The following is a 23,557-nucleotide window of genomic DNA, read 5'->3' on the forward strand; positions in this document are numbered from 1 at the left end:
CTGGAAACAGCATCTTACCTTTTCATCTGCAGGCAAAATGCCAAGAGGAGAGAACAAGTGCAAAGAGAATGCAAGGCAGGTGTCTCCAATCTCACTCACACAGACATGGGCCCTTTGATGGGGAACCTGACAGATACATTAGCTGTGGATTCTGGTTTTCAGCAGGAGCTAGGAAGCAGCTAAACAGGTCTGCTTCAAAGTGTAGGGGGCATTTATTTAAGTTGCCCGGCTGCCTTGTTGGCATGACGTGGGATGAAAGTGCAGCTAGAGCACATGGGATGCCTCATCTCTGCACTGGCTGAGAGGGCAGGCTAACATGCTGTGTTACTCTGTCACTGGGAATCTTGCACTAATAATGCAGATAAATACCTGTAGTGTGCTGTTGCCAGGGGAGGTCTGAGCTGTTTGTCAAACCAAAACAGCGCATGGACAAGTTTTGCTACCTCGGGTTAACACAACACTGCTGTGCTAAAGGCACAGAAGTCCCAGCCTTCTCTTAATCACTTATTTCCATGTCATGATCTATCTTTAACCTACCTCTTTCATTTTTCTTACCCTATAGAAGGTGTAAAATTCACACTTCCAAAAGACAGCTAGATAACACAACAGCATCCCTAGTTCTCCTCAGCGCTCAGGTTCCTCAGTGTCTGAGCACCAAAGTAAACCCCACCATCTCCTCTGTCAGGACCACAGTCCACAAAAGAAGCCCATGCTAGCCCTGGGCTTGTTGATTGTTGACAGCAATGTTCTCACACTGCTGATGCACCCTTTCTGCAAAGGCTGAAATTCTGCCCTGAGACATATGCCAGGTAGAAAGAAGTCAGGCCTTGTAAGAAGATGCCTTTCCTAAATAGCTCTAAAACAAACACACATGTTACAACAACCCCAGAATTCATCCCCTTCTTAGGGTTCATACATTAATAAAGAAAATAGCTGAAGTAGTGGCCAAGTTAAGCTGCCCTTGTAGTTCTTCACAACACCAGGCCCACATCCTCCTTACTCTACCCCATGCCTTGCACTTCCGTTATATACCCTTAGGATTACGAGCCACCTGCCTCTTGAGGTAGCCAATCTGCCTACTAACAAGAAAATGTGTAAAGCAAAGATAAGGCCTTAGAGCTACCCAGGGTGCAGGCTCAGAGCTGATGAGTGAGTTGCAGTGCTGTCTCTCAGCCACTATTTCTGATCTATTTTGGGCTAATAGCTGGTGGTCACAACTGTGTAAGGGAAATTAGGGGTATTTTTGCATCTTGGCTAACTTTCCCTGTGGGGAGGTCTCTTTCTCTGGACTCACCGATACAATTGCTATTACTCTGCTCTCTGCCTGTAATCCTGCAAGGCAGCCATGGACCGAGTAGGTACACAGAAACTCAGGCGTGTTTTCTCCCTATAAATACAGGTATGTCACCTTTGCTCTCATGTAGGCTCTGAAACTGCCCCTGCTGCATTTGGTTTGTATTTGACAAAGCAGGAACATCAGATCATCTATGCGCATTCCTATATCTGACTTAAAACATGATGCCTGACAGTCCTAGCTTTAACTTTTCACCTATGTTCTTCTCTTGAACCGAGAAATAGAGAATATCAAGATCCTTTATGACTCCAGACTTCAAATGTTGCAGCTTATACTCTCAAGGGCTGAACCAAGCTAGACTCAAGCACGTACTTCTGGGCCAGATTTCTCTTTGGCTCTGATAAGCTCAGACTTTGGCAGGAGCGCGTAAAGATTTCCTGGACTCCAGACAATCCCAAGCTGCAGCACTAGACAAAGTGTATGTGCATCTACACGGGTGTTGTGTGTATGTGCATGTGTGGCAGGGACGACAGACAATAAACCCAGCTTTGTGTGCCAGGCTCCCTGTAAATAAGAAGCCATAGGGTGATGGATGGGTTTGGGAAGGCCTGGAGCAGAATGGACGGGGTAGGCTCTATGGTAGCTGACATGCAGAGAGCTGGCTGGAGCCAGGAGGATGGCATTGTGCAGATAAATGAGATTTCACTTCCCTGCTGGGTCTCTTTCCATCTGTTTTTCTGTTTCTGGAGGCAAATTCTGGGAAGCTTCATATACAATCTGCCAAGAGACCTTCCCATTTCAAAGGGATCTCTCCCAGCTTTCTAGGGTCCCCAAAAGCAGACAGGTAATCTTATATGCACCCTTCTTTTTTTCTTTTGCACATTTACTTTGTAAAGAATATTTTTTTTGCTGCTGGCCCAGACATCCTTGGGGCAACAGAGCAGCAGGGTCTCCTGCTCACAGATCGCCAGTCTTTTTGGGTCCCTCTTTGGAGCTGCCCTACTTCTTCCTTAGGTTTCCTGTATCCATCGTCACCTTTCCTCCCTACCTTGCCTTTCATATTTATCTGACTCCAGTTTCCTTGTCCTCGTGACTGTGTTTGGTGTGAGACATTTCTGCTCTGCAGAGATTTAGGCTGGGCTACTTGAATCCCACCACTACCCTTTGAAACATCTGCTTTCCTTTTGCTTGTGTTGTTTTCTCTCACTTTCTGCCATCACCAAACAGCACTCCGCTGTAGAAAGGGAGTCCAATACACTAATTGCACTAGTGGCACAAGAGACAGGACATAGAGATCCAGGCTTGGGGTGGGGGGGGGTGAGCAGGAGTTGTACCTGCCCCTGTGCCTCCACCAAGCATCTCCCTGGGGCACCTCAAATCCAGTGACTACTTCAAATGTGACTCACTCAACATTAGTTGAAGGGCTGGAAGTGGGACTCGGGTTTTGCTGACCTGTTGGCCCAGGCAATGTCTTCCCCTTACCGGTCAGGGTGACAAACTGCGCTCTGCCTTCCTAACCACTGAGGACACGAGTGACTTGTTCACACAGCACAACCCAGGAAGTACCCTCTCCTGCAGCCTGGACTTGTGAGGAAGCTGGTAGTTTTGTACCTATCACTAGGTCACTGCTAAGCTCCAGCAACCCTGGCTCTGATGAACACTGGACACCTTGCAAATCCTTCAAGTCACTACCTGCCTCTCACCTTCAACCACCCATTTCTCCCGTGCCTACCCTGATCTGCACAGAGACCTCCACTGCTCTCAGTGCCATTGCACGAGCCCGGAGGGTACGGCACCAGCATCCCCCAGGGACAGAGCAGCCCAGAAAGTCACTGTATTGAAGGGGAAGAGGGGCACATGAATGAATATGCAGTACCCTCTGCTCTGCTTCCCCCTGGGACTTCACGGAGTGGCTGACACAGCCATCATAGGCAACCTGCTATCAAACAGAGTCTACTCTACCCAATAATGAGATTAAAATAGCAATGAGCCTGAGATTAGCATCCAAGATAGAGTCGCTTGCTGTCAGCACAGCCGAGAAGACTCTCCAGTTTAATGCACAATGCCTAGTGACAAATGAGACACAATCAATAGCAAAGGTCATTGCTCACCCGGCTGGAAAACACCCGCCAGTGTGACAGGGAAGAATGGGGGCAGATTTGGCCCCATCTTCACTGAGGGTAGGGGGGAGTAGTGGATGTGTCCCGACTGGCAGAACAGTTAGGCTGCGCTTTCAACATTTTTCCTGGCATGTTGTTCTAACTTTGAACCAAAGCGCGTAGGATTAATGCCTCCTTCTGCAAGGGAGAGGAGATGGGAATGCAAACCCATTTCCATTAAACCCTCTGACGGAAGACTTCAGGTGTGAATTGGATAAATGTCACTTAAATCCTACATGATGAATTACTAGCTGTAATAAGCCATTAACGGATGCCAAATTGATTTAATTCGGAAACGAGATCTCACTTTTATCAACAGAGGAAGAGCAGAGAATAACCCGGGGGGGTACTCAGGGGCTCGGTGCGTGGCAGCCCACGGCTCTGCAAACACAATGACTCACTGGGAAAAGCTTCTGTCGCCCCTCGGCCACTTTCCATGGCAGCTCTGGCTCAGCACCGGGACGTACCCCTGGGGTACGTGAGGGGCTCAGCAGCTCCCAGCGAGAGGGACGATGCCTCTGTCTGAGGCGACTTTGCTTCCAGGGAAGGGGAGAGCCGGCTCTGGAAGGAGCTCGCAGAAGCCCCTGAAGTAGCAGGGACTTGCAGTCGGGTGGTGGGGCGCAAGACCCCAAGCCCACACCGCGCACCCCTGCAAGGTGCACGGCGCTGCACACCGCGCCGAGGGCGAGCCGGCTGGCAGAACCGCGGCGGCAGCGGGGGAGCCTGGAGCCCGCTCCCGGTCACGGGTGACAATAGGGCTGGCTGGAGGCACCGGCGCTGTCCAGGCTCGGTGCTCGGCTCCCGCCACCGAGCGATGCCGCCGCCACCCGAGGCACCGCGCACCGGGGGCATCCCGGCGGCGGCAGCACCGAGGGTCTCCCCGTCACCCCCGGCCTTTGTCTCCTCCGGGGCGCACGGAAAGTGGGAAAGTGCCCCCCCCCCCGTCCTCTCCAATCCCTGCGAAAGCAAAGGGAAATCAGCTCGGTGGAACATGCCCCCCCGGCCCCCCCCGCACCCCGCAAGGTGAGCGCGGTGCGGGCAGCGCTGCCTACCTGTCCGCAGCTCCTCCGTCTGGGCTGAGCCCGGCAGGCAGGGCAGGGCAGCGGCTGTGCATGCAGCGGGAGGGGAAGCAGGTCTGCCGGGGGGGCAGGGGGTGTTCAAACCCGAGAGGAGGAGGAGGAGGAGGAGGAAGAGGAGGAGGAGGAGGAGACAGGGGGAAGGCAGTGGGGGAATGCGGAGAGGAACCGGGGACGCCGGGAATCCCGGGGGACTGGGGTGCATGGTGCGGGGAGAGGTGGGAATGGGAGGGGCGCGGGGGGTGCTGGGGGGGGGGGGTGCGGGGGTGCAAGGGGTGCGGGGGTGCTGTAGGGGAGTGCGGGGGCTGCCCGGTGCGAAGGAGGAGGAGGGTTGCGGGAGCGCAGGGTGAGAGGTCCCACGGGGCTGGTGGCAGGAGCGGTCCCTGCCCCGGTCCCTGCCTGGGGCAGACAAAGGACAGAGACAAAGGCGGGGCGGCCCGGCCCCGGTGGGGGGGGGGGCGGCCGGGCCCCCGCTCACCTGCACGGCGGGGCGGGGCGGGCAGGGCGCCCCCGCCTTACGGTAACGGGGTAGGAAAGCGGGCCGGGGGGGGACCAGCGTCCCCCGCTCCCTGCACCGAGCGCCCAGCCCCGCCGTAGAGGAGGGAGCTGCGGCCGCGGGGCGGGGGGGGGGCGGGGGGGGCACCGGCCGGGGGGGCGCGGGGGCGACGCGGGGGCGGCGGGGACCGGCTCCCCCCAGAGCGCTCCTCCCGCCGCCAGGGGGCGCTGCGGCCTCCCGCCGCCCTGACGTCACACGGGCGCGCCGCCGGCCGGCCCCTCGCGCTGTGCGCCGCGCGCGTGCGGCCGGGAGGGACGGCGGCGGGGACGGTGCGGAGCGGAGCGGTACGGAGCGGGCGGGAGGGGGGACACCGGGGGAACGAGGGGCTGTGCTGGGGGGGGGGCCCGAGGGAGGGGGAGCCCCTCTGGGGGAGGGAGCGGTGCTGAACGCCCCGGCGGCAATGCCGGAGTAACGGCGATGGCGGTCGGGTGAGAAGCGCGTCCCTGTCCCCACAGCCGAGGTCTGTCCTTCCGTCTGCCCAGTTGTTAGAGACACCGCTGGGGTTCTCCCTCCGTGACCGTGCAGCGGGCGGCGCAGGCCGGTGCCCGAGGCCTGGGCTGGCCGTTGTGGGCTGGGACGGGGCCCCGGTAACAGACACGGGCGCTCTGATGGCGGGGGGTGGGGTTGGGGGGGTTACTAAGGGCCTGCTGTCCCTGCCTCCTGTGCTTCCCTGCTGGAATTCCTGCGGTAAGGGGTTGCTGGCTTCTAGAAAGCAGCCCGAAGGAAGCGCAGGCTTTCTCTTCCCTAATTACCCCTCCTCACTTTCCCCTGCCATCCCTCGGTGCCGTGTGGGAAGGTGGGGTGGCTTTTTCTGGCAACTGAGCTTATATAGGACAGGAAATTCAAATGAACAGATGAAAGGCAATTAACTGCAGCGTTGCTCCAGTCATTTACTCCAAGCCTGAAGCTGAGAGAGCATGCAATGTGTGATTCTTAGGCCTGTGACTGCGTTTAAGGGTGGGTCTCTTGGGGTGCTGTTGCCCCACTGGGGCCTCAGTTTAAGAAAGGGGGATGTTTAGGTGAGGACATGAACATAAACCTCTAAAAAGGTCATGGAGTCCCCTTCTCTGGAGATTTTCAAGCCCCGCCTGGATGCAGTCCTGAGTGATGTGCTCTGGGCAACCCTGCTTTAGCAGGGGAGTTGGACTAGATGATCCCTAGAGGTGCCTTCCAACTCTGATAATTCCGTGATTCCGTGAGAACACACATTCTTTATGCCACTGTGATACAGATCTTTTGTACAAATTTGAGAGTCCCTGCAGCTGAGGTGCTGGAGAGATGCTTAAGTATCTTAATTCTATTTATTGTAGCAGGTCACTAATATTCCAGGAAGTCTTTGTATAGAATGGTAAGATTCTGATTTAAAAAGGGAGAGGAAAATATCTTCCTATTTTGTGAAGGTTGAAGTAATTCTTTGTAGGTCTGGACAACATGGTTTGTTGCAGCTGGAGCAGCTTGAAAATCAGTGGCTAAAGAACTGATTGGAATGTCTGTGGCTCATCAGGGGTCTGCGTGAGACACCTGTGTTACTGATGGAGCCAGGGTGCACCTGGAGGCATTTAAAGACATACACAGTTTATGAACAAAAAACTGCTGCTATTAGTGGTTAGAGTTTGCATGTGTGCGGAGAGTATGGATAAAAATAATGAAACAAAATTTGCAATAGAAAATGGTGTACACAACATAATTTTAAGCAAAGGTGTAAGGCGTGTTCTTCACTGTATAAGGAAAGGTGTTGGAAAGTTGAGCCCCAGAGTCTGCTGTTTGATTGTTGGCACATGGTATCTAATGGCTGTCTAATGTGCTGCCAGTTATAGTTGTCACAAATTTCAGGCTCCCCAGGGAAGTGGTCAGGGCACCAAGTCGGGCAGAGTTCAAGGACCATCATGCTCTTAGTCGTATGGTTTAGGCTGGACTCCATGATCCTTATGGGTCCCTTCCAGCGCAAGATATTCCATGATTCTGTGTGACAAATTCCATGTTAACTGAATTATGCAGCTGTGCAGGGTTTGGTTTCCTTGGCACTGGAGGAAGATGCTCTGAAGCTGCTGGTAGTGGACAGCAGTTGGGTACCTGTGTTGTGTAGTGTCGGTGGAAGATGCAGGAAGATGCCTGAACAAGCAATGCTTCGTGGTGGTGGTGTGGGAATAAACCCATAAAACTGACCAGTTCTTGCTTTGTAATAGGATATAGGGATTAGAAAAGGTGTATTTATGTTCTAGTATGTTATGGAAACATTTGTGTGGCTTTAAAAAAAAATAGTGTTCCTTGTGCTACTAAAAAGTGATTGTCTAAACTTCCTTACGTCTTAGGAAGAGAGTTCTCCAGTCCTAGCAAAATGTATCAAAAAAGGAGGGAGCCAGTGAAGAACTGTGAACTGGACAGATTTTTCACTTTTTTTTTTTTTTAATAAAAACCAATTAAAAAAAAAGCAGGAATTAAATTATGAGCAATCTGAGGTGTGGGCCAGAACACAGCAATGCTACTGTCCTCCGTTTTTGCAGTACTGGTGATTTCTGATGACATGTTGGTTATGGAGGGTGGTTAAACCTTTCCCAGTGGGCCCTGCGGAGTTGTCGTGGCTGTGTTGACATGCTTGTGACTAGGCACAGAGGACAGGTTTTTGGGGTCTGAGCTCAGGGCCACAATGGAAGTGGATGGCTCCGTGAGCTGACTATATTAATAACACAGGAGCCAGAGGGTAAACATTCTTTCTGTGGTTACTTCCAGGTTCTGGGAAAGATGACCACTCTCACGCGGCAGGACCTTAACTTTGGGCAAGGTAATGTGTCGTGCTGCGCTGCAAACTGGTACGGCTTGGCAAGGCTTCTTGTTGGACATGAGCTTGTGAGATCACAGTTGGAGGGTTGCTCTGTCCCTAAGCTTCCTGCAGCTAAGGGGAAGCAGGTGAAATTTATTCAGGGAAAAATACCTTAAAAAAAATAATAATTCCTATGAGTAGCTGGTATTACTGTGTGTGCTTCCACCCCTCCCTACTTCAGCATCCTTTACTTTTGTTTTTCAGTGGTTGCAGATGTTCTTTCAGAATTTCTGGAAGTGGCTGTTCACCTTATCTTGTATGTCAGAGAAGTTTACCCTATTGGGATCTTTCAGAAGAGGAAAAAGTACAATGTACCTGTCCAGGTAGGAGACTGTCCTGGAAGCTGACAGCCGCGTGGAGAAGCGAAATAGCTGGGATCAGTCAACACGCACCAGAACAAACTAAATCACTTCCAGAGTTTGTTTTAATGTGCAAACTCATTTTAGAAGAGAATTTAGTTCCTGTCAAAAGGGAAAGCAGCCTCGTAGCTGAGGATACAGCAGTACTCATGGAACAAGCAGATCATGGACAGCACTAGTAGGCGGCTTCCCCAGCTATGTGCAGTAAGGTAACACAAAAGCATGCTTCCTAGGAAGTAGAGATGGTTGGAATATGCTATTCCTGATATGCTATTGTGGGTATATATTCCCGATATACTACAACTGTGTGGGTACAGTGATCTGCCTCAGCTAATTAACCCCTCCATGCAAGAATTACTGGTTTGAAGTGGCAGCTTAGTGGTGAAGAATTCTACTTGAAGCACGACTCAAGTGCCTTGTAACATTGGCACTTCTGCAACATCGGTGCTTCTGTTTAGATCTCCCTGTGTAGCCTTGTCCTGGTTCACATCAGAACCCAGCTCTGACCGTTCCCTGTGTTTGCTGCAGATGTCCTGCCACCCGGAGCTGAATCAGTACATCCAGGACACGCTGCACTGCGTAAAGCCGCTGCTCGAGAAGGTAAGATCGTATCGGGGACTGGGCCAGAAAGTACTGCAAGTGGTTTTGATAGAAAATAAAACAGAAATACTGTCTTCATTGCAAAATTTATTTACAAATTTATCATACACAATATATGAGCTGATAAAGCTACTAATAAAAATAAAACTAACATCCATAACCTTGCCTTGCAGTTAAGGCCCAGCCTTACTGCTGATCATTGGCATTTAGTTACATCTGATACATGCACGTGAGGATACACAGCTATATCTCTTCAGTTACATCATCCTACATGTTAACTTAACATTCTGCTTTTGAATACATTTAAGTACCCATCTGGCAGAAGAGTTTGAATGCTTTGCTGTAAAGCCAGCAAGAAAAGGTAGGTTTGAACTCCAGGTTTTGTGAGAGAAAAGTGTGTCCATAAGAAACTGCAGATTTTGCATTCTCTGCTTTTTACAGACAACCTTAATGCGCGTTTAGAGACGGGAAAGAGGTCAGTTTTACGTTGCAATAGTACAAAGCTGCTGTATTTGGCCAACGGTCTAAGCTTATCTTAACTTCCTCGTCATTGTCCGTTCCTGAGCAACGCAGTGAGATAGCTGTATGTTTCCTCCTTTGTTCCAAAACAGTGTCTAGAGAAGTGTACTGTTTGGTGCACTTCATTTCTCCTGGCCTTAGTGATAAGCTGTCAGTTCGACATCTAGCAAGAAATGGCTTTGTAAAAGCATTTTTTTCTGATTGGTAATAATAATCTGTCAGTGTTCAAGCTTTGGATAACTGCTAGTGCTGTGAGCCACAACAACTCAGCATACTCCCACTTCATCAGCAGTACATGAAGCAGACTGGGGGCAGAGACAGATTGTTTTAAGGAAGGTATTTTTCGATCTTTGTTCTTGCAGAATGATGTGGAGAAAGTCGTAGTTGTAATCCTGGATAAAGAGCACCACCCTGTGGAGAGATTTGTCTTCGAGATCACCCAGCCACCTCTTCTTTCCATTAGGTAAAGTTTCCATTCCTGCTTGCCTGTAGCATCCAATGCCTGTCTCTGCGGCAGTGTTCGGAAGCAGCTCCAGGCCCCGGTACTTTGCTGCACGCCAGTAACAACTGCTGTCTCCCCAACAGCTCAGAGTCCCTGCTGTCCCACGTGGAGCAGTTACTGCGTGCCTTCATCCTGAAGATCAGCGTGTGCGATGCTGTGCTTGACAACAATCCCCCGGGTAAACACATCCATGCACGGCCTTGCTTGACTTGTGACACCAGTAGGTGGTGTCCCGTCCTCTGGTAGTTGTCCCCTGATCTGGAGCTTACCATTTCTCTTGCAGGTTGCACCTTCACGGTTCTGGTTCACACACGGGAGGCTGCCACACGGAACATGGAAAAGATCCAGGTGATAAAGGTGGGTGAGAGCTTTGGCTCCCTGACAGTGAGCAACCTGCAGAGCAGCAAAGACTGGAAATTAGTTTTTGGCATCTCTGAGGTTAAGGCCACTAGGTATTTTGAACGCATACATTAGCTTCACGTGATGCACTTCACAGCTTTGCTTTGCACATGTTAAAATGGTTTACACCAGTGAGGTGAGCGAGCACATTCACACACCAGCCACAACTGCAGACAAAAGCTGCTTCAACGCCTGACCTGAAGATGGTAACAACACTCACTGCACAGTGCCTGCTCACTCACTCAGAAGTACTCTAGCATAGAGAGCAGGTACTTGAATTTAAGTAACAACAACAGAAAAAGCGCCTTTGCTTCACATCCACTGTGTTTGGATGGCTGATTCTTTATAAGTAGCGAGGAAGCCTCAGAGTCAAGTAAACTAGTGGGGTTTGAGTGCACAAATATATTTTTTCTTGCAGGAAAGCACGTGCAGATCGCTTTTTAAAGCAAGACTTTTTTTTACAGAATCCTTGCTTTGGTGCAGGGAAACTTTTTTCCCCTAAGCCAATTTATTTTGGGTGTCTTAAGGCACAATACAGCAAGCTAGTGAAGTACAGAATTATTGCAAGGGGAAAGTTTGCTCTATACTGCTTAGTCATGGAAACCAGTAGTACAGTCGGCCAACCTTTCACCTTACAAGGCAGAACAGAAATAAGTCCATGGCCTAAGCATTTTGGAGTTAAACGCTGGCGTAATGAATAGAACGTGCTAGTTGACGACAGCTAAGAGTGTATCTTTTAAAGAAGTGAGATGTCACCATTGGGATACGTGGGTTAATGTTATAGTTTGATGCTGTAACTAAAGATAATTATGCTGAGTCTCAGGGCCAAGTGTACAATGTTTTAAGTTTTGCTGTTATGAAAGGCTTGAGTTACCCGTTTCTTCCCTCAGCCACTAGATTTCTCATTCACTTAACGCTGACCTAGAGCTGAGAGCGAGCTCAGGGCTCACCTTACAGCCTCTGCCAGCCTCTCTGCAAATAAAGCACCTTGTGTTCCTGCCCCTAGGATTTCCCGTGGATCCTCGCTGACGAACAAGATGTGCACATGCACGATCCCCGGCTCATTCCCCTGAAAACGATGACATCTGACATCTTAAAGGTGAGGTGCCAGAGGTGCCAGAAACTGCATGTAGTTCTAAGTCTTGTCTACTCTGATGCCAGCTCTGCAGTTTCTCTAGGGTGACAATTTTAATACTGCTGGGCAGTAGCCTGTGCCACTAATGAAAACAGGGCAAGACTCCTCATAATAAAATAGGAAACCTGGTTATGGGGGAAGGTACAAACTCCTCCTCTTTAGCCTGTTGAGGACTTTTTTCCCCCATTCACCTACCTGCATGTCAAAGGGAGCTGATGCTTGTTTCTCTCCTCCAGATGCAGCTGTATGTAGAAGAGCGAGCCCACAAAGGCACCTGATTCCAAATCTTCCTTGCCTTCAAGCCTCATCTGATCTTCCAGTGGAATAAGATACAACACAAACCATACCTTGATAACCGTCTCTTCAGCTGGCCTTCCGGGTGAATGTAGAGCAGCTGCTGCCTCGATTTCAAGTGCTCTTACCACTGTATATAGAACTGACTTGGAATGTGGAGCCAGAGCCTGTTCCCTTGTACGCTCACGTGTGAGAGAGTGAGTGTAGGTTTTGTTACAGCCAGTCCCTGGGGGCAGGACGTGGCCGCTGCAGCGCGCAGTCAGCGCTTTGTACAGATCCAGTTCTCACCTCAACAGGGCATCTCCATTGCACATCGTAGCGATACACAGCGATCTGTTACGTGCTCCACTACAGCAATGGACTCGTACTAAAGGTGAGCGAGGCCTTATGTAGTGTCTGTCCACTGTGACTGTCCCAACTAGTCTTCAATAAATATGAAGTTTTACTCCAGTTGAACTAGGCTGAGTTCTGTCCAAACCAGCCTCCCCCCTTCACTAAGGAAGTATTTTTATTTCCTGTGGAGCTTCCACCACATTCCACACCTTTCCTGGAACACACGTGTGGGATCTGTCAGTTCCTACGAGAGGCTATTACAACCTCGGTCTTTCCCCTTTCCATGGGAGAGCTTTCACCCACAAGTGGTATTAGCAAGGTGGAGTTGGTCTGTCCAGCAAGGACACATGACAAATGTCCTACTCCTCGCAGAACAGACAAGGGAAACACTAATCCTACACCTATCGAAGCAGATGGAAGAAGGCCTTAGTATTGGCTCTGTGCATACAGGGGTAGGAGATGTGGTTTATAGTATCACAGAATCACATGGGGTTGGAAGGGACCTCTGGAGATCATCTAGTCCAACCCCCTGCCAAAGTAGGTCCACCCAGAGCAGCTTGCACGGGAACATATCCAGGCAGGTTTTTGAATGTCCCCAGAGAAGGAGACTCCACCACCTCCCTGGGCAGCCTATATAGCTCAGATATATTTGAGCTGAGCTTGTTGCTCAGACAATTTGATAAGACAGTGTAGTACCTCTCTACTTCCTCCCAGTAAAAAAATGCAAGTATACTATAGATGCAGGTTTTGCACTGCTTTAACGTTTTATATAGGGTTAGACTCTTCAGTACAAACCACATACTCTGGGAGTAAAAAGGCAGCATGGAGAAAGCCCAGCACAATCAAAAGGCACTTATGCTGTAAGGTAACCACCTTCCGGGATTCCTGATCTCCTCTTTCTGTAGCTGTTTATTCAAACAACGATGGGCTGTATTGGGACAGGGAAGGTATATACCATTTTGATCACATAGACTTACGGAAACGGTAAGAAATTAAGTACTAGTGACACAGCATTTCTGAAAAAGCATTGACAGTTCCCTTATGAAAGGGCTGATGTGAAAGATACATGTTTTTATACATAATTAAAATGAAACAGGAAAATACTATACAAAATAAGTCTCTGTAGCAGAGCCCTTGAGGACAGCATTGATAATCTGAAATGAAACATTTTAGCCTTCTCTTTTGTAAGTTCCATAAACAAAAAAAGAAAGGTTTTCTATTTAAGACTTAAGCATTTAGCTGTAGCACAAGGACATAATAAGTAGAAAAGACAGATGTCATATTTAATTGTCCTGATCTTCCTCCTGTGGAAGGGCACTAGTAATTGCAGTAAAATCCATGGTACAAGAGAACGAAAGAGGAAGACAGAAGTCCTTCCAGAGGGCTGGGCCTGCAGGAGTTCTGCTGCGAGAAGAACTAGCCGCTTCTACTTGAGATCATCTGTGCAAGACAAAGCCAGGACACCCACCCAGGGACGTACAGAGAAATAAGTGCACCTGAGACCACCCGGTCACAGTCCTGAGGTAAAAGCAGACACTTCTATTGTGCCTTCATAACCGTGTCATGGGTCCGATGGTGATGCTGGTGTTTGTCACTCGGATCCCGTACCATCCTGCCCAGAACTGAGTGTCTTGGCCTCCATGCTGAAACCAGATGTAACGAACTCCGGGTGGGTAATTCTGGAAGGTGTGAGAGATCTGGAGAGAAAGAAGAAAATTCCTCTTAATTTGCCTAAATAAACCTGTACTGACCTAGACACTCAAACAACTATAGTATGTGAGTCTTGGTCTCAGGAAAAATTCATTCTAAGGTATCTTTAATTGAAAGTGCACCATAATCCTTTCTTGACGGATGGGTAAAAAGCCTCTCTCATTCAGCCTTCTGCCCTGAAGTCCTCCCCAAGTCAAACATAACATTAAGCTTGATTCTTGGGTGTGTTTATCACATAAGCAACAACATAATGGGGAATCTACAGCCAAACTAATTGAACACATTTGGCAGTTTAAGAAAAGTAATGTCTGCAACACTTCAAATTACATCCCTGCTGTAGTTCTAAAACAAAGCTTTTTGATGCAATAAAAACAAGAACTGTGCTCTTGGACTTAGTTATTTAGACAAAAACTTAAGTAAAAAACCAGAAACAATTAAAGAGACTGAGCTAAAATGACACAGGAGCCCAGGGGATACTCCAGCGAATCCTGGGCACCTACTAAATGAACACAGCTCTCACAGCAGTACTGTGTCTTCAGCGTTGTCAACAGCAAGGACTTCCTTACCTTTCATATTGAGTAGAGAACACTGAGGAGCAGAGAAGGAAGGTCCACTTGGGACTTTTGGCCAGGTAAGACTTGCAGGATTCAAGTGTCACAACACTGATACAAAGCTACGGCCCCCAGGGCTGCTGCTCACCTCTCTCCACATGGCGTCACTCCACTGCTCTATGACCACTGGCTCGGGGTGGAACTCCTCAAGGACAATGTAGTCTTCAGAAAGCAGCCTCACTGTCAGCTCGTAGCGACACCCACAGTCAAACCTGGCAGAATACCTAGAGGGGAGTAACCAAGGAGCAGGGTTGTATCTACAGCATTCAGTTTTTCTTTAGTGTTCAAAACTAGTATCCAAGGGGATCCCTGTCTGCAGAGGAAAAGGAATGTCATCCCCACAGCTATGAAGAAGTTCTAAAGCTTCCAGCTGTCCTGCTCGTCACAGCATTGCCACCTCTCTACAGCCCACTGAATAAACTCAGATTTAGCTCATGCTTTGCTCAAGAGCTACAACTCCCAAAGGATAAAGAACTAATTTTACAACATGAAAAGCTCCGGAGGCCTAGCTTAGCTCTAGGCCAATGCCAGAAATTCTAGTTTTCAGTGCATACACTTACCAGTCCTTGACTACAATTTCAGGCCGTTTCTCATCCATCAACTGATTCCAGTATCCTTCTTTCTGCAGGTTAATGAGTTGAGACTTGAAGCATGGCCTGCAAGAGCAAAAGAAATAGTTACACCTTCACAAAATACATCTCTTCCCTCTTAGCGTCCACACTTTGCCTGACAGTTTTACCAAAAGCCCACCCAGACCTGAAGGCCCACAAGGCTGACATGGCCAAGGCACGTCATTTTCTGTAGCCAGAACTAACCAAGGAAGTGATCAGCTTCACTCCCAGATAAAAGCTGGATTAAGAGGGGTCCCTGTACGTGTACAGCATATATTGAACAAGAAACTACTGCTTAATGGATGTAAAAGCAGTTAATCCCCCGCTGTTGACAGCTTTTATTGCAAGCTGTTACCGTGACAGACACACCTACCGCTCCTAGAGGTTACAGAGCTTTGACCTCATCAGGTAAGCACACATAATTAGCTTACTTAACCTTTGCCCACCGCCTCTGGTAGAAGAGAAGCAGAGATCCCGTGTGGGTTATCATGACTATAAAAAAGTTACAGGGAATTCCTGGCAGAGACAGAGGAGTTTAGCACATGCTGCGATTCTCTCAGCAGCGCACCTGTCTCTTTAGACTAACTAGTATAAAAGGTTAATTAAGCTCCTTCCTTTGCCCACCCATGGGCCAAGGTTCAGTGACCCGCCTCCAGCCGCCTAACTTCAGACAGACAGGAGGAAGCAGGTCTTCCAGCTCCAGGTTACTGGAATCCAGCTCTTACCCATATGAAGTGACAAAGTATTTGTGTACTTCGGGGTCTGGCATCATATTTCCATGAGCTCCAGGCAGATTCTCAATCTTCCATTTATCTCCTTCATTTTTATCAAGTTTCCAGTGCCGAAATTTCTCTAAAAACGTAGATACCAACACGAGCGTTAGGACCTCCCTTCAGTTTCCAGCAGTATCTCTGCTGTTGCTACAGTCTCGGGTACAGCACAATACTCAGAACCTGCTTTGATGAGTTTTTCCACTGTATTTTTCCTACAGCTGGAAGTGACTCCTACTTTACGTTGCCATTACTTTTAATGTGGCTGTCAGCAGCTCGGACAATAGGTACCAACTTTCTGACCACATCAGAAACTCATAATCAGTAATAAAGTAGAATTACTGTAATCGTATTAATCACGTCTTTGACAACAAAAGTCCCCCAGCTGCCTGAGTCTTTAATCCCAACACCCGACAGCTTCATTAGCATATTGCTGTGCAAATTAACCGTCACTGCCCACAGCGCTGGGCCTTAGTCACTCCAGGGATTTTTCTGGTCACAACCACAGATATGTATTTACCAGAACTTCATCTACCCACGGTATTTTTATCGCAGGCGTTTACTCGTGGATCTGACCCCGCAGAGATCCATCAGTAGCCGGACAGTCCAGCAGCACTTGAGTAACGCAAGACACTGACTCATTCTGACTGTTAGGAAACTCTTAGCTTCCTACTATAAATAATTAAACAAACCTTCGGCGCAGGGGTTTTTGATTAAGTTTCTCTTCAAGTTGCAGAGCATGTAGAAGATCTTCCAGTCAGTGACGCTTCTGTCCAAATTCTGCCTATAAAACCCCTCTCGCTGGCACTTGCGTTTCCACAGGGTGGTCAGGTCCACCACGTACCGCCACTGCCTGCAGACCAGCCTGCAGGCGCGGACCAGGTCCCGGGCCGGGAGCAGGGACAGCAGCTCCACCAGCACATCCTCGGGGAGGTCCAGGACGGTTGTCATGGCAGACCGACGGCTTCCGCGCCGGGCTACGCGACGGAAAATCCCGGGGCCCCTACAGCGCCGAGCTTCGGGAAACAAGCAAGAGTTTGCACTAATTACTCCCATAACTCCATAACGAACCGCGCCCCCCCGGCGCCTCCGTCCGTCCATCCCCCCCCCGGCCCCGACCCCGGCCCCACCTCCGGACGCGGATGTTCGGCGGCGGCGCGGCCCTTCCGCAGCGGGCGGGGCGGGGCGGGGGGGCGGCGCCGCGGCCCCGCCGAGACCGCCCTTCTCCGGGGGAGCCCGGCCCGGCCCCCGCCCGCTGCAGAGCCGCGGCCGCCCGCCCAGCAGCGCCCAAGGTAGGAGCGCCCGGCGGCTCCCCCCGGGGACGGAACGGGACGGGACGGGGGGCACCGCGCCGTGAGCCGGAGGGGCTCTGCCGGGCTGTCTGGGCTCGGAAGGGAAGGCACGGGGAGGGGGGACAGGGAGCCGGAGCGCGGCAAGGGATGGGCGCTACCGGGGGGGGTGGTCTGCTGGTGGTGGGCCGGGTTTAGGGTACCGAGAGTCGGGGTGGAAAAGGGAAACCGGGCGGGGACCTTCACCCCGCCCCGAGTGCGGAGGGAACCCCGGCTGAGCGGGGAGAGCGGTGAATGCTCCATCACCGGGCGGGGAGGCATGCGGGATTCCTGCAGGGGAGGAGGCCAGCATGATCTCTCTTTTTCCCTTTTTTCTTTTTTAAATAATCACATTTTACCCTTCAAGGCTGCGGTTGAGGGGTGGAAGGTGTGTGTTTGGGAAGGAGTCCCCAGTGCTACCCCTATAAAAACCAGGGAATTTTAAATGTCAGTTTCCTCCTCCTGTCTGCAGTGCAGATAAGGGACACAGGGCAGCTCTGCGTCTGGAACATCCAGATTCAGGATGCTGCTATAGTAGTGACTGCCTATTTCTTCCCTCCCTTGCCAGATTGAGCACTGCTGTATTTCATCAAGCAGCATGTCAGGATATTTCACCTGCTTTGTTCCTAGTGCTCTCCAAGGCTTAGTGACTCACTCCTGAGGAGTTTGGCTGCATCTAGACAGTTCCCTGCAGTCTCAGCTGGGATAAAAGCAGTGTCACAGTGTGTCCCACACTGATGACATGGGGACTCTGAATCTGCGCACTCATCTTGTCCTTACTCCTGCAGCACCCGGCCCTAGAATTCAGGGCAGCAGAGAGCTGTTGGGAGTCAGCATGGAGAATTAGCACTTGAGGTTAAAATACACGCTTCTGACTTAATTGCTCAGGTTATAAGGCCATAGGAAGAAGGAATATTAGAGAGTATCAGCTGAGTTATTTTCTCTTGTGCTCAGACCTATGCTTCATCCAGACTCATGACTAAGGAAATTAAGTGCCAGCCCCTTGAGGGAAAGTCTTTCAGATACAGAACGAGCCACTGCAGATGTGGTTGCCAAGATGCTCACTACTGATAGTTGGGTACTGCTCTGCAGCGTTTGTTACCAGGGTTGTTCTTAGAGGCAGAACAAACACCCAGATACCTGCCTCTGCAGAGGAAGTCATTACTAAGAAGCTGATTTCTGCAGCAACAGAGATTTCTGGAAGGATTGGTTCCAGTCTGGGAAGCTGACAAACTGTCCACAATTGCAGATGTCAATCCCTTGCATTTTGTGAATAGATTTAACTGAGAGCTTCACTTAGAACATAAAATATTGATCTGCTCACATGCTACAGGGTATTAACTTAATAGGGGTCAGAGGGCTTGAGGTTAGGAAGTAATCTGTGTCCCCAAAATCGTGCTTTCAGATAACATGCTTATTTTGCCTTTTTTCTAATGCATCAGTGTTTGACATCACCTAGGGTGGGGGACCCCATGTCTGAAGGACCACTGTGTCACCCCTCCTTCCCCCTTTCTCTCTCAGAAAGCTCCATCCAGCCTGGCCCAAGGATGGAGTCCCTCCCTGAAGCAGTCCTCATCAGAATCCTGGCTTCCATACCTGCAGTGGATTTGGTGCTGGCGTGCCGCCTGGTCTGCTGCCAGTGGAAGAACCTGGTCGATGGAGCCGCGCTTTGGATCCTGAAGTGTCAGCAGGAAGGCCTCACTGGAGCAGAGTCAGAGGAGAATGCAGAGAACTGGCAAAACTTCTACTTCCTGAGTAAGAAAAGGAAGAATCTCATCAGGAACCCATGTGGTGAAGGTGAGAGACAAGCATAACAAGCCCCCAGATTTCACAGAGGCGACCAGTCACTGGGAACTGGGCATCTCCAGTCTTTGAAAAGAGGTCTTAGTTGCCACCAGGTTGCAGCATTTTCCTCTTGCCCAACAGTCAAATCGCTTAATGCATGTGGTCATATCATTTAATGGGCATGAAGGCCTTTGATACTCAGCCTTTGCAAAGGGCTCTACTTGACGTCAACCTTATATAAGCCCCTGCAGGGATACAAGTCACATTTGAGACACATAAATGTCCTTTGCGGAACCCCTGTCCCAGTGATGGTAGTGGCACCTGAGTTTCCACATTGGTTCTTGTCAACCCAGGACAGGAAAGATCAAGCCTTTCCCCACTCAGGAGCCAGTCTGCCCTTGGCTCACCAGGCACCTCAGGCTTCCTTCCTTGAAGCAGCTCAGGCAAGTCCTGTTTGTACCCTCCTTACCACATCCCATGTTACAGAGCTGCGCTCAAACCCCATCTGCCATTATTCTGATAGTCGATGAACTTCACTTGCCAGATCTACAAGACCCTTAGCAATAAGCAGCAGTAACCAAGCCTCACAACCCAAGCAGCAGCAAACACGTTTCACACATCACAGACCAAAGCAATACTGAGACAGCTTCTCCATTTTGCTTACAGCTTATTTTTCTGCAAGCTTTTCCAACAGCCACATTCCCTCTGGCTAAGACCAGAGAAGCCCAATGTTTAAGGCCATACTGCTTCTAGAAACACCACTCAGCAATTTAGAAACTGTAGAAATAAAGCAATCAGCATCTCTCCCCAGGCTATTCCCATGTTATGACACTGAAAGTGCTGACACGCGGTTCAGAATACCTAAATAATTTCGCTGGAATACTTTCTTAAATAAACACACACATGCACAGCCATTTTGGTGGGGAATGTTAAAGTTTGTTACTATTAAAGTTCAACCAGACTAAATGTTTTTTGCTTGAGCTCTACTTAACAAACATCTCCATAGATCTTCATACAAAATTAGTGCTGCATCTACCAGCATACCTGTCACCAGCCAGAGAAAGGGTCCAGCAGGAGAAGGTCAGGTTCCCCAGGCCCACAGAAATTAAGACTCATCCAAATCTCTTTTCTGCCACCTGCAGACGACTTGCAGCACTGGGGAGAGGTAGAGAATGGAGGTGATGGCTGGAAAATTGAAGAGCTCCCTGGGGACTTTGGAAAAGAATTCCCTAGTGAAGAAGTCCATAAATACTTTGTCACATCTTATGAGTAAGGGTGCTTTCTTCTCTTACTCAAGGAAGGGGACATTTTTGGTTCCCTCAGTCCCAGGAGAAAAACTGTGATACCAATTAACATCTCGTGTTTCAGGTGGTGTCGGAAGGCGCAGGTCATTGACCTCAGGGCTGAGGGCTACTGGGAAGAGCTGATGGACACAACCCAGCCTAAAATCGTGGTAAGAGACTGGTAAGTAGCGAGGATGCCTCAGAAGGCAGGCAGGGAGGGCATATACCTGCACTGGGCCTTAAAACCTCAGCTGTCACATCCCCCAGATGTGGGACAGGGCTGGTTCTGGGCTTACGGACCCACCAGCAGCTCCCATGGGCTTCAAACTTGGTGCGTATGGCCTCTAAAGACCAGGTTCCTGCTGTGAATGAAGGGAAGTGGTGGATGGGGGTAAGAACCATTACAGATTTCCACCTCAAACCAGCGTCCCAGTAACTTGATGAGATTGGTAGAGCCCACACTCAGCAAGATGCAAGTGCATGCTCTGGCTCTTTGCCGAGCTTACACAAGCTGGCAGCTTGGATCTCCTTGCAGGTATGCAGGACGCAGTGATGCCGGCTGCCTCTATGAGCTCTGTGTGAAGCTGCTCTCAGAGAACGAGGATGTTCTGGCTGAGTACAAAAGCGAGACTGTTGCCATCCCACAGGACAGTGACGCCAACTGGACTGAGGTGAGTTACAGCTGTGGGCTCAGCAGGTGACACCCAACCTGCATGAATCGGGACTACTTTCAAGCAGAGAGAAGCAGGAGAGTTCTCCTGGAGGAGGAGAAGGCTCTGTCATGTGTTCTGTGCAGCCATGACCCTGTGATTGAACAGGATTATTAATGTGAGGCTACCTTACATAAAACTTGGAAACTTGCTGAGCCACCGCTGCAGGTGTAAGATGAAGGAGATGCCCAACTGGGAGAGGTTCAATGGCCTCTGAACAACAATGGGATCAAAGCTCCTTCCAGTCACTCCCACTGTAAATGTCCTCATTGTTACCCAGCCTGGTAGGTGTGACTCGGGCGGGGGGGCTGAAGGCTCTGTGCACTAAGGAAGGGTAGGTTCATGGTGGTTTGACACTTGCCAACAACCATTTTGTCTCTTGCCCCAAAGATCTCCCACACCTTTTCCAACTACGGGCCGGGGGTTCGCTTTGTCCGCTTTGAACACGGTGGCCAGGACACACTATTCTGGAAGGGATGGTATGGTGTACGCGTTACCAACAGCAGCGTGACAGTGGAGCCGTAGCTGTGCTGAACTGGGGCCTGCATGCTGCAGCTGACTTCCCTCAGGGCATCCCATGGCCTTTGGATGGTTTCTTCATGGTGCTGCTTCTGGGCTGTAGAGCATACAACCTTTCTGCATATGAATGCACGTGCAAGATGCCAGGGGCCACCACCCATCTTTCTTCAAATGGACTATGCAAAGAACACTAATAGAGCTGTGAACGCACCACATGAGTCTCAGGCTCACCCGCTTGCACTGACGTTCTCCATCAGACATGAGATCACCTGAAAATCCTGCAGACTTTACTTCTCTCCTAAGCCACTAACCCCTAGCACCCAGCCTGAGCTAGACACCTCTCCTGCCTGCTTCCCAGATTTGGGCACCCCTTAACTTCAAGCGGTAGTTTGGGCATATTTTTTGGAAGTTAAAGAGCGGGGAAAAAAAGGAAGAAAGAAAAGCATAGACCTTGTGTTTGAGAACATACCAGGGAAACCAGAGCCCTCTCATCTTTGTCATCAACTGCTTCCATGACCTGCAGTGAGAACCTTAGCTTCTCCCATTTATAAACAATAGATGTCATTATACTTGCCTCATAGGAGCTCTAGCCTGGCTGCCAAGTGCTATTAGTTTAATCTTTAGGAATGACAATGCAAAGCAGTAGGTATTGGATCATTTTCTCTTACACTGTTCCCAGCATCCATTTATCAAGCAAAATGTTGGGAACCGAAACATCTCTGATGTCCAACCCTGGGCAGCCTGAAGGCCTGGGCCTTCATTTGGCTCCTTCAAACAGATGGCAGTGGAGAGCAATTGCTGGAAGAGAGACAACAAGGACTTAGGGAAGTGGGTTAGAAGCAAACTGAGGGGCAGCAGGAACAAATGAAAACAAACTCATCTACCCCTTCCTGGCCTCTGCATGCTTCATGCAACAAGCACCCTGGTCCTCCAGTATGGCTCTGCAGGTAGGAGACACTCTTCATGCAGAAAGCTGTCGTTAGCCCCACTTGATCTCAGTTCTTCCTGCCTACACTAACAACGTCTGCAAAAAGTACACGTCTGCCTCCATTCCATATGCTCACTGACAAGACAGCACTTCATACGTACTCCCACTAGTGCCTCTTGATATCACTCAGGGCTGCCAGCCACCATCCTGAACACAGACACCTGAGCTTCCCTGAGCCAAGCCTGTCCCTGCAAGTCAGTCCTCTCGGAAGAGCATCCCTGTAATAGAGCTGGTGTTGCTTAGAGAGACGGGCACTTATATTTTTGTGTCCATCTGTCTCTTTTCCCTTCCTGGGCTGCCAGCGCATATGTACTTGAATGCCACTTTGCATCAAAGCGCACCGTTACACGCGCAGTGCACTGGTATTACCTGTAGCCAAAGGAGAGAGCTTCTGAGCTGGTCACACCATGCACGCCCTGCTTCGTCAGGCTTTCTGCACTGCTGCACCTGATGCCTAGGGCACACTGGCCTTCTGAGCCACAGCCACACCAAGCCAGAGCCCAGGCAGACATAATAAAATGACACAGCTGTGTGTGGACCCTCCCTTGTGTGCTGGGTGTTTGTGTCCTGTGCTTTTTCTGTTATGTGGAGTGATGTCAGCCAGTCCTATCCAAAACCAGGAGTCATTGTGTCTTGGGTAACACCATGAGTCTCCCAGAAAGAGCTGCATGCTCTGCTGCCGACCCAGCAGCCTGAACCTGTCAGAAGCACTTGATGGGCGACGGGTTTGCAGAGCAGCAGCAGGCAGAGGGGCACTTAAAACATAGTGGGAATTCATGCAAGGCACAGAGAAGGTCTGGGAAGGCTCCTACACAGTCCAGCCCTGATAGATGCCCTCCAGGTCATCTGTAACTATAACTCTACTGTGAGCTCAGCCTTGGTTCTGACCCAGGAGAGACCAGCACTAGTTCAGAATTTAACTCTTCCCCCTCTGTTACCTCTGCACACGCTCACACGAGGCAGTTTTGTTCACCACAGCCTTTAATGAAGCTGACAAACGTTGCTAGTTAATATTCAACTCACTCCCAATCCTCTGCCCCACAGAAGAAATGAGGCCTCCGTCTGTCCCTAAGGAATCAGTAACAACGAGGGGATCAATATTCCACATCGTGATGCAATTGTTAAACTGAACCTTTCCTAAGCCAGGATCTCAGAGTCAGGATAAACCCCAGGATTAAGCCTTCAGATACTGTGT

General features: G+C 49.9%; 3 protein-coding genes across 6 annotated transcripts; 2 read left to right on the forward strand and 1 right to left on the reverse strand.

The window, feature by feature from the left end:
- The first annotated feature begins 4,644 nt into the window (after positions 1-4,644).
- MAD2L2 (mitotic arrest deficient 2 like 2) lies at positions 4,645-12,168 on the forward strand. 2 transcript variants are annotated; one of them, XM_074161639.1, is made up of 9 exons: positions 4,645-4,747; positions 7,816-7,867; positions 8,111-8,229; positions 8,794-8,865; positions 9,747-9,847; positions 9,970-10,064; positions 10,170-10,243; positions 11,292-11,384; positions 11,657-12,168. In XM_074161639.1, exons 1-9 carry the CDS (start codon positions 4,685-4,687, stop codon positions 11,696-11,698), a joined length of 711 nt encoding a protein of 236 aa, XP_074017740.1. In that variant the 5' UTR covers positions 4,645-4,684; the 3' UTR covers positions 11,699-12,168. The 2 variants fall into 2 exon arrangements, with proteins under 2 accessions (XP_074017740.1, XP_074017741.1); XM_074161640.1 differs by lacking the exon at positions 4,645-4,747 and adding an exon at positions 5,293-5,369.
- Positions 12,169-12,787: 619 nt separating this feature from the next.
- On the reverse strand, positions 12,788-18,771 carry LOC141473986 (F-box only protein 6-like). Of its 3 annotated transcripts, none has more exons than XM_074161637.1 (6): positions 18,674-18,771; positions 16,442-16,791; positions 15,705-15,831; positions 14,929-15,024; positions 14,457-14,592; positions 12,797-13,744 (listed from the first exon to the last, which is right to left on the reverse strand). In XM_074161637.1, the coding sequence occupies exons 2-6, from the start codon at positions 16,698-16,700 to the stop codon at positions 13,598-13,600; spliced, it is 765 nt and encodes a 254-aa protein (XP_074017738.1). In that variant the 5' UTR covers positions 16,701-16,791; positions 18,674-18,771; the 3' UTR covers positions 12,797-13,597. The 3 variants fall into 3 exon arrangements, with proteins under 3 accessions (XP_074017736.1, XP_074017738.1, XP_074017737.1); XM_074161636.1 differs by lacking the exon at positions 18,674-18,771 and adding an exon at positions 16,880-16,920 and having other exon boundaries at positions 16,442-16,765; XM_074161635.1 differs by lacking the exon at positions 18,674-18,771 and having other exon boundaries at positions 12,788-13,744; positions 16,442-16,856.
- Positions 18,605-22,905, forward strand: FBXO2 (F-box protein 2). Its single transcript, XM_074161638.1, has 5 exons — positions 18,605-18,874; positions 20,005-20,131; positions 20,231-20,326; positions 20,681-20,816; positions 21,246-22,905. The coding sequence occupies exons 1-5, from the start codon at positions 18,625-18,627 to the stop codon at positions 21,378-21,380; spliced, it is 744 nt and encodes a 247-aa protein (XP_074017739.1). The 5' UTR covers positions 18,605-18,624; the 3' UTR covers positions 21,381-22,905.
- The last annotated feature ends 652 nt before the right edge of the window (positions 22,906-23,557 follow it).

This window comes from Numenius arquata, chromosome 20 (assembly GCF_964106895.1).
Source record: "Numenius arquata chromosome 20, bNumArq3.hap1.1, whole genome shotgun sequence".
In the NCBI taxonomy this organism is placed as follows: Eukaryota; Metazoa; Chordata; class Aves; order Charadriiformes; family Scolopacidae; genus Numenius; species Numenius arquata.